At 37.5% G+C, this 10,399-nt stretch overlaps 1 protein-coding gene across 2 annotated transcripts; it reads right to left on the bottom strand.

The window, feature by feature from the left end:
- Positions 1-377: 377 nt before the first annotated feature.
- LOC139116005 (programmed cell death protein 2-like) lies at positions 378-9,030 on the bottom strand. 2 transcript variants are annotated; one of them, XM_070678494.1, is made up of 7 exons: positions 8,881-9,030; positions 7,602-7,727; positions 6,515-6,675; positions 5,699-6,157; positions 4,464-4,574; positions 2,716-2,864; positions 378-1,157 (listed from the first exon to the last, which is right to left on the bottom strand). In XM_070678494.1, exons 2-7 carry the CDS (start codon positions 7,701-7,703, stop codon positions 1,024-1,026), a joined length of 1,116 nt encoding a protein of 371 aa, XP_070534595.1. In that variant the 5' UTR covers positions 7,704-7,727; positions 8,881-9,030; the 3' UTR covers positions 378-1,023. The 2 variants fall into 2 exon arrangements, with proteins under 2 accessions (XP_070534595.1, XP_070534596.1); XM_070678495.1 differs by lacking the exon at positions 8,881-9,030 and having other exon boundaries at positions 7,562-7,691.
- Positions 9,031-10,399: the final 1,369 nt, after the last annotated feature.

Raw genomic sequence — 10,399 nt, 5'->3', positions numbered from 1 at the left:
TTATTGTCATAATTGCAGAAGTAGAAGCAGTAGTGGTAGCAGTAGTAGTGATCATGACTGTTATTGTTGTTGTCATTGATGTCTACTTTATAGTCAGATGTTCTGTACACAAGACTTTTTTGATAATTTTTCAATGTATTGTTAAACGTACAGCCACCGTACCAAAATTAACGTTGGGAACTCTGGAATGATATCAATAGGCATAATTTACAGCAACGATGTCATAATTATTCTTTGGACATAGTTGAAATCTATTACACATGCAATGGCTATCCATGCAGCAGATAAAAGTTGCGGGAACTTGGAGTGGGAGGCAGAGCAGGTGCTCAGTTTTACATCAATGATCTGTGAGTTCCTGAGGCTTGATATGTATTTTTGATGCTGCCTCGAGCACCTTTTATTGTTTCAATACTAATTATTCAATGCAGCATTCCATGTGGCATGTGGTGTAAGATTACAATAGTCATTGTTCCAAGTCTGTTCCATTGAAACAGTGGAATTTGTCCACCTTGACTGATAGCTGCTGTAAGTGAAGTTAGAGAAACTCCTGTTTGTGTGCATAAGAAAATCTAAAGTCACTTTCAGTGACAGCTAATTTCTTAATCCCACATCTTCATCTCACAAAGACGACAACAACAGATACATTTGAAGCCCTGCTGGATAGGCTGTAGCTTTTGATATTTGTTCAAGCATTTGCATTCTGTACGTCAAAAAGGTACTTTTATGTTCAACTTCCCAACTCATGTCCAAATACAACGTGCCCACTTTGTAAACATAGCCTGTGTGCAACTTCCATTGTTATGGTTGCCAACTACATTTTATTCAAGTCTATCTGACTTCATTTGTCAACAGTTTCACAGCATATCGTCCACAACACATTGACTTCACACTGAAATACGCTGTATTCTCAACACACATTAGGGAGCAGAATATGACACAGTAAGAAAATCAGTTTGGTTTTTAAAGCAAAAATAAATATGACCAAAATACACAGCTGTTGTCCTTCTTGCTGATATTTGAATGTCATTTGAAATATTTCTGATCTGGATCTGGTTGTAGGATAAGAAATTCTTCTTTGTATTTGTATGATCCATCAGTATTCCAACAACTGTCTTTACATGTAAAGATGTACACAGTACCAAAGTCTACAGCTGATTCTGTCGAGAAAAAATATATAACAATACATTAAATTTAATTATAGCTTAGCTGAATGCACAAGAACACCATGTACTGTTTTCACTGAACTCAAGGATACATGTTTACCCAGTATTTTGGAGTAAATATTGCTGCTTCAGTAAACCATTGATAAAATGAGATGAAAAGTAAGGTTTTGTTATCATTAACCTCAATCTTGTCTTCTCTAGGAGTAATTTTGGCATGCTTACAGCTTTCAGGGACTTAGGTCATGTGACGAAAGTACCTACTTTAAAGCTCCATAAGCTGTACTTTTGGCTATTTTTTCAGAACTTTTGTTTTGTGGTTTCCCTACACTTCTGCATTGAATCCCTAAACTGTAAATTAATGCCAAGTATTTAGCATATCAACACAACCTATATGAGTATAATCTCCATTGTTATTGTTGAAAATTGTATTCAAGTCCGGACTAAACAAAAAACAATGATAACTACACACATACAAGCTGTGTTGACAAAAAGAATACTCGAAATTTCAGCATGACAAACGGATTAGGGTCAGACACGGTAGTTGATATACAGAAGCAGAATACTGAAAAACTTGCCATAAGTTACAGCTTATGTCCCTTTGAATTGCCTTGAGACCACATTTCAGCAATGGATTGAGGACAAGTCAGAACACTGTTACAGAAATATAACTATATACCTAGGACATACTGCTCAAACTACAAAATATTAGCTATGATATGAAAGAAATTGTTGCACTGACAGTTAAAAAGCAAATATATCACTCTGTGACAGGACAAGATTAGCCCCTGCTGATAACCTGTAGCACAGATGGCAGTGGGTGAGATATAACAAGGTGGGTGACTATCAGCTAATGAGAACTGCAAAAATGGAAACATCAGCACCTCTACATCTGATATTAATCAGATTGAGTGTGCCCTCAACTTAACAAACTCTGGCAATGTGCAGCAGCTCGGAAAGTTATATCTCATTGGTAGATTATTTAGAGCAACTTAAGGAGTATGAAATGATCTATATTTTCCCTGATTGGCTGTTTGGAAATATTTCAATTAAGGTAGTATGCGCCTCCAAAGTGAAAGAGATAAACTTTTGCTCAAACTTTTCTCAGTGAATCCTTCAATCTTTTTTTCAAAAAACTAAGACAGTAAAAAGTTTTCTTTCTCCAAGAGCTTCAAAATGAGCCCCCACAAGTGGTAGATCAGAAAAGAATTGTAAAAGTTTGACAGTCGGACTATCTGTCACCGAGATGTGTTCTACCTTAAAACAGCGACTTTCGGCCAACCAATTGGTTAAAAGCTTCTGAGACACTGCATCAATTAAGGAAATTCAGGGAATTCCCTTATGTAAGCCTCTTATCCCTCATCAGAGTGAATGAGTCATGAGTCAGTAGGAAGTCAATTTGGCTCAAAGGTAGCCATACTTACCTGTACGTAAGACAAAAAGTTGAATTATGGATTTCTTAAATTAATTATTTCTAATAGATAGGCTGCATCTATGATTATACTTGTACCCTTGTCACATAAATATTTGAAATTTGAAAAATGTCCTACATTACCTTCACTTTGATGTAATTTTAGCCTCGAAACTAAAGTTGGCATGAGCTGAACTTCAAATACTCTGTCACTCTTGCAGTGACTACATGCTGGAACTCTGCTGTGCTCCTCAATTGCTGTCATCAATAATGGATGACCATCCCATTCATATCTAGATTAGAAGATGAGACAGGTGGAACAAATGAAAAACTCAAAACAAAATGTTAGATACTTGTAGTATACACGTATTGCCTGGCTATAGGGACTTTAGCACCTGTTCATTACTAATGTTGACTGATTGTGCCCTTAAGTACATATTTGCCCAAGCCATGGAACCACAGAATGTGAATGACAGCCAATTTGACTCAATCTCACTGATATGGTATGCACACACTGTGTGCATGGATCCCGCCATGTGTTCATCTGACACTGACAACAGAAAGTCTCATAAAAGAGGTGCGGTTTCAGCAAAGTTAATTACACCTACAGCACACCTACAGCAGGTACACTGGAGATTAATGATGGACACCCAGTATTATGACAGTGTATTGAAATATTAAAGGGGATGCTAGTCGACTAGTGTAACTAGACTAGTGCAACAGCATCACTTCTATGAGAGTGTGCGTTAAACTTCAGTGAACACATGTTCTGTGCACAAAATTTGCATATACTAGACACCATATATATGCAAGGTCAAGTGGAATCAGCTTTTTTATTACCATGCTATCATACACAGACATCAACACATACTGCAAGTTTACCAAACACCAAATTTTGCTAAAATAAAATGTTTTTGTACGTATGGATTACTAGAGATAATACAACATGGATCCCCTTTTCATTATGTCTGATTATCCATATTAAAGAAACTACTAAGCCCAATACAGAGAAGGTAACATCTGATTTATCAAACACCACATCCTACATTGTTGCTTTTTTTTACTTCCTCCGGCACTGGTAAGAATGCACCAAAGGAAACAAAATCAAGACAAAAACATTTTTACACCACTTTGCTGGTCTGGTGATTCTGTGGAATTTTGAAGCTTGTGGATTAATTGAAGATTTCACCATTGTTGCTTCACATAAATATATTTACTAATTTTTACCCCATGGAATTAACACAGGGATAGATGCCAGTTTGAATTTCAAACATATCAGCTATCTTATGTGACTCTTTCCCTGGTACCAAAATTTGCACAAGTTTTTATTCTTGAATATGAAAGAGAATGGTTTAAAGTCCCCTTAAGGAAAGTTTCAGTGAAAGACTAGATTTATCAGTTTCAGGTTGCTTATCACCTTCAACACCGTATAGCACAAATCTGCAGAATTCAAGAACAGATAATATCATACAAACATACATGTGCATACATTACATGTAGGTCACACAGCTGTTCAATTTCAACAGCAAAGTCAACAGTTGAGTACTCTCTCTACACATGGTTTGCACTGTGCTGATGTCTTTGAAAAGTGCTGCCACAAAAGCTTTCACATACATGTATCAAACTATATTCTTCACACAACCCACAAATAGCACCAAGTAATTTGCCTGTGCATTCCCATATGAAGAGAAAATCTGTTTTTCTTGGTATTTTACTCACTGCTGGTCAAACATTGACAATGCTGTTGTTACCAGACAAGAAAATGCAGGTACATGGTCACATGACCTGTTACATTTTAAAGGTTAAAGTACCCTATCTGCAATAAAAAAATCATTTTCTTTTGTGTCAATTTTTCAAGAATTTGCCAAGAGCAACTAGAAAGTTAACTTTACCTTAGGCACTGGTCAGGGCAAGATGAAACTCTTTTAAGAAATTTTTGGAAAATCTTGTCTCCATGTTTTGCTGTTACCTTCTCATATTTTTCTGATGCACCACTCTTGGGTCTGTAAAGAAAATATACACTAAACTGATATTTTTTCCATTGCAATCAATCAAGATATATATATATTTTTTTTTTTTTTTTTTTTTTTTTTTTTTTTTTTTTTTTTTTTACTCCAAGTCATTGAAAATTCACAGAATTTCCATGAATTTTTCCAGCAGTGGAAAGGTCATTTTCCCAAAAAATTACATTTATTGGTATGGCAAAGCCATGAGATATCTGCTGTGGTTGTACAAATGCAAGACTTTTCAATTCTTAAGATTTTTCCACATCAAAACTTGTACTGGAATTATCAAAACGTTTTCGATTCCAAACTTTTCCATACATATCCTGGTATCGTAAGAGTTCAAAATGTTTTCACTGTCCACTGGTAGTACTCAGAGAACAGCTATGAGGTTGAGCATGAACATCAACCATGAGGGCGCTAGATATGAAGTGAAACACTGTGCTACAGTCCCCTACTGGAGGGACTGTCAGAGTGCATATGAGAGACAAACCCTTTATGCAAATAATTGGTATGGACAGATCAGGCCAGTCACTGACCTAGTCAAAATATATGGCTGTAATTGACACCTCTGCTTATATCAGAAATTATTCATGATGGTATCTGATAAGACTACTCGTATGTGTACATTTCACCAAATACAGTGTGTTTCACCTAGGTACCGCAACTCAGCGTATGAGAAGGACACAATCCACGTACAAAACAAACGATTAGCTTTGGTATCACGACACATTTCAAAGCCACCGACTCATTGATTAATTACAGTAAACCAGCATGGGGCAGCAGCTCTGTCTAGACTGAGAGATAGACTCGATCTACAATTACAATGTGTGGCTTTTTAGTTAGTTTCTGTTGAGAATACCATAACCTCTTGAACTCTTAGCTGAAATTGTAAAAAAACAGTTACAATGTAGGTCAAGTCCAGTCAACTGCTTATCTCTCAGTCTAGACAGCGGCTGCCCCATGCTGGTTTACTGTAATTAATCAACGAGTCGGTGGCTTTGAAATGTGTCCGTGATACCCTAGCTAATTGTGTGTTTTGTATGTGGATTGTGTCCGTCTCATATGTTGCAGTACCTAGGTGAAACGCACTGTATATTCTGCCAAATACACATACATCACACCTTGTACAACTGTCCATCTCAAAGTCCAACACACTGATTCCTTCCCTTTCTTCATACTCAGCAAGTAATTTCTGTTCATGTTGAGTGAGATCTCCATTGGCAGGCAATGTTTCTTCTTCAATCACATTGATGAAATATCCCTTGAACCAAGGTCTGTCTCCCTGGCTGTGTTCAGATTGCTCTAGTGACAATTTTTCCACAGCCTGTACAGCAGTATGGAGTCTATCAGCTGCAATGGTATTTTCACAATTCCTGTCATCTACTTTAGATTTGTCCTCCGAACCCAAATTGTCAAATTTTGCCACTACAGAGATTCCATCTTCTCCATCATCACCCCAGTCATCAGCTTCATCACACCAATCACTAGTTGCCATGGCTGCATGATGCTCTTGCACTTCTTGGTGTTGTGTCTTGCTGCTGTCATTGTCAGCAAGCAGTTGTGACCTGAGGACAATCCAGCTGAAAAATGAACAAGACGTCAAACCTGTGTCAGTAATCCTCATTATCAGCCATTTTGATGTCCTCTTCAAGTTTTTCAATGTGATTCTATCTTAGCACTAAAATGATTTACTTGAATCATGATGAACATTTGAACCTGCCAAAATTTTCCTCAAGAAGCACTACAAGTCAACATAAACTCACAAAAATATAGGACTGTTTTAACCTCTGTGATGTACAGGTCTACTTTATCACAGCAAACAGTGTATGAAAATGAATTTCACAAGATTGATCCAAAGAATCTTAAAGAATTTGTCTCTTCTTGTATTCTTATTTCACACTATTCATGATTTTTGGTGGATATCCAGTAAAGCTTACCTTTCAGATTGATTCTGACATGACTTCGCCATACAAGCAAACACATAAAGTGTTCTGTGGTATAGAGACTCAGCCAAGGGACAGTACATCTGTACAACCAAATAAAGGGGCTCACCACAAAGTTTACATACTGGCCTTGGACATTCAGAATACATCCAATCCTACATAAAGATGGACAGACAGACAGACAAATAATGAGTAAATGAAGGAATGAATAAATAAATAAATAAACATCAGTAATAAATATTTCCTTTCCTTTCTTAGATTATTACAGGTACATATGTGTGTATATCTGAATGAACTTGTCATCTTTTGGTGTGATTTTCAGTATTCACACAAGGGGCCTTGATAACAGTCTATATTTAATGGCTTTGAAAATTTTTCAGAAACAAAATTTAATCCTCTTCTTGTCAAGCTTATGACATCACAAAAAAGTTTTGCATGGTTCTGAATCTAATCACAACATCAAATTTAGAGAGCCAGTTGCTATTTCTTGTTGATGATCTTTTTTCACTATTTTTGTTTTTCATGGCAACACGTAGTTCTGGATCTACTCACCAAGCATGTTGAGATATACAGTATTCATTTTGTCAACTATGCCTGTACGTGGGTAGACTATTGCTACAAGTGAACTTCGGTCCAGACAAGAATTGAAACAGAAACAATTACAGTGCATTTTACAAGTATTGACACTGTGTTAATAAGCCACATAGTTGGGAGTTTCCATATGATTTTGTGGTGTGGAACAGTGTAGTTGAGTTGACAACAAACGCAAGAGTTACAGCTACTGGCTTTTCTCAATGTCACTTTGCTATATCAAAAAAGCATTGCAATGTAATATTGAGATAATTTATAGGTCATGAATGGATAGTACATGCACATGAAATGAAATCTCTTACTGAATTTAAATTGTAGGACGTAGTTTATATGCAAGACTAAGTTTATTGAAATGCACACTGAACGTCTTTGTTCTCTATTGAATCAGACCGTTGGTTTACTGTCAACTTAAGTACAGGGTTCAATACTCTAGTTCAATATATCCATTACCTCATACGTCAGCCTTGATAGTGACTTGAATTACACTTACTGGTTTGCCACCTATTTTATTGCAAGTCCAAGGTGGTGAGGCAAAATGGGAAACATCGTCTTTCATTTCTTCATCACAAACACCAAGCAGAACAGCAGACATTACTCACTTCCTATCAGCTGTTGACTAGATGCAAAGTGAGCTCAATCAATACAGTACATCGAAACTGTTTTATATTTCAAACAACAGATGTCACATTACAAATAATTGCACCAGTGAGAACTGAACCACAACATGAGCATCTTGCAATAGTACATAACAGTGGTACACTGCACACATCCCACATCTCGTCAAAGCAGCACAATCGGCACCTGCTGGAATGGTCATATTTGGCCTTGGAAATGGGTGTAAGCATTTATAGACAGTCCCACTTCTACTGCCGATGGGACCTGCATGGATAAATCTCTGTGAGTCATTTACATCTTTATGGTTAAAAAGCATAGTCCATGATGATTTGGTTTTGCCTTTAGACATAATTGGATAGGAGGCATATATAACTTGATCTTGTTGAGCCCTCCTGAATTTGGTAGACTTCCTGTTGAGGGCGCAATTGTCAAATAACACTTTGGGGTGTAAAAACATATTCTGCTGATGAAATACTTTCTGGGATAATTTTGAGAGAAGCAATTCAAAGTGGTTTGGCCATGGTCATAATGCTGGGTCTCCATAGCTGCGGAGGTACCGGTAATGGTGGCTCCCAGAAACACGCTCAATATTTATGGAACGTGATCAACGTGTTTGAATAAACGAAACGGTTAGTGTAGTATAGTGTTTAGTCACCAGTAGTGATAAATTGGTACGACTAAATGCAGTAAATATGTGGGATTTGACATCAAAATGCCGCCCCATGCGCGGCGTGCTTATTTTGAATGCTACAGCCTACAGGGCCTTCGGCATTGCTCAGTCTCAGCGACCGGTCGGTGAGACCTCGCTCACACTGAGCAATGCCTAACGCGACGTGGGGATGTCTATGCCTGGGTATATGGGTGCATGGAGGTAGACTTCCGTGGTGGGTGAGTCTGGTGTTGCCGTCCGACAAACATACATGTACCATGGCAAAACATCGAGCTGCAGTACTGCAGCATTGTATAACTAGCTGCACTATAGCTGCAGTACTGTAGCTCGATGTTTTGTCTAAGTATTTGGTCGGACGGCAAACCCTGTTTACCGTCCGATCCAAATACTCAGGTTAAATCACGAGCTAAAGTTACACAGTTTCAGTCGAGTTCAAGATTACATGATGTATGGATCGTAGAATAAAAGTGGTGTGCATACATACTGTATATTCCTGGGTAATCGGCTGCGATGTCTTAAACTGTCTATATTGAAATTAATTTCCTTCGGAGGCTCTGTAATGGTACATTGAGACGCGCTAGCGTATGATGTGTTCGCCACGTGTGACTGCTTCATGTATATCAATATTTACCACAGACGGCCCGGCAGACTGACCATACACGGACTTCCGGTTTGTTGGACTGTTGGTGATTTCTTTACTCAACGCGGTCAGTCACATACTGCCAAAGGTACCGGACAGCGAAGCGGCGTGTGTATACCTGTGCTTTTAGCTGCGTACCACGGACTCGAGTTATGAAATTTAGTCGTCGTTCAAATTTATGACCTGCGTACGCCTACGTGTGGCGTATTTTTAATTTTCCTTATTATATTCTGTGAATTTGGACACGTAGTCTCGCATGAAAAGTGTACATTCCTAACAACTTTCCAGTCAGAATATTATGTAGAATTTTGCACCAGTAGGGCCTAGGCCTAATTAGTTTAGAAGTTCTCGCCCATGATTTCCCGAAATGCTGTAGAATGTCGTATCACTTAAATTTTTATTTGACGCCTTCACAAAGAGTTCTTTAAACCTCACATTAAATAACTGTATCAAAGAAAATTGGATAATTTAATTCAAGGATGGTTAAGCTTTAATATAGGGACATGAGGCGTTATCGGTCATAACATTTAAGCTTAATAGATTTATTATAATGAATACTGTTGATTAAAGTTTAATATTTCTATCATTATTGTATACTTAAAAAGTACCCTATTGCACTTGAATCCTGAATGACAATTAGTTTTCATGCAAAAAATGCATGCAGTAGTAGTACGTACCTACCCTGTTATTAGTAAAGTCAATGACATGAATATGAATATTCCTAATAAAAAATAATATGTCTGTCATTATTTTATAGCTACAAGTACCCTACAGCACTGAAATCCTGAATAATGATCAGTATTTATGACAAAATTCACACAATTGTAGCACAGACCTTCAGAAATAGGGTCAATATCGTTGCAAGAGTAGCATTGCCCAGTAGCCTAATTTGATGGGCATTGTCACTGTACTGCCTCGGCAGCTACTCTCTAAACAGTAAACCTTTTATTTAATCAAAACTTCCAAAGACAAGGAAGTGTAACACCTTCTAGAGTGTTTGACCTTTATTGACATATTGTCTGCATCAGAAATTACGGCACGCCGACTGATGTTTACATGAGCTTCCCCCGCCCCACAAGTGGGAAGAACGCATCCCACTACGCTAGACCAAATTGAAACTAAATATAAAACATATGTGAAGTAAATATAAAATGTTATGACTATGTTATGATCATTAGTTTTATATGAAGAGAGCTTTCCTAGTATTTTGGAAAACAATAAATACCACAACAACAACAACATCAACAACGACTTGTGAGACCTACCGGAATATTCCAGTATATTGTACAACCTTTTAACTGCAATTTGAGTGCACTACAGCCGTATGCGTCGCAGTACTTCTTTTGTAATAAACATCGGAAGA

The sequence above is a fragment of the Ptychodera flava genome, chromosome 17 (assembly GCF_041260155.1).
Source record: "Ptychodera flava strain L36383 chromosome 17, AS_Pfla_20210202, whole genome shotgun sequence".
Taxonomy (NCBI): domain Eukaryota; kingdom Metazoa; phylum Hemichordata; class Enteropneusta; family Ptychoderidae; genus Ptychodera; species Ptychodera flava.
Note: the sequence above shows the minus strand (reverse complement) of the source record. Positions and strands in the feature narration are given on the sequence as shown.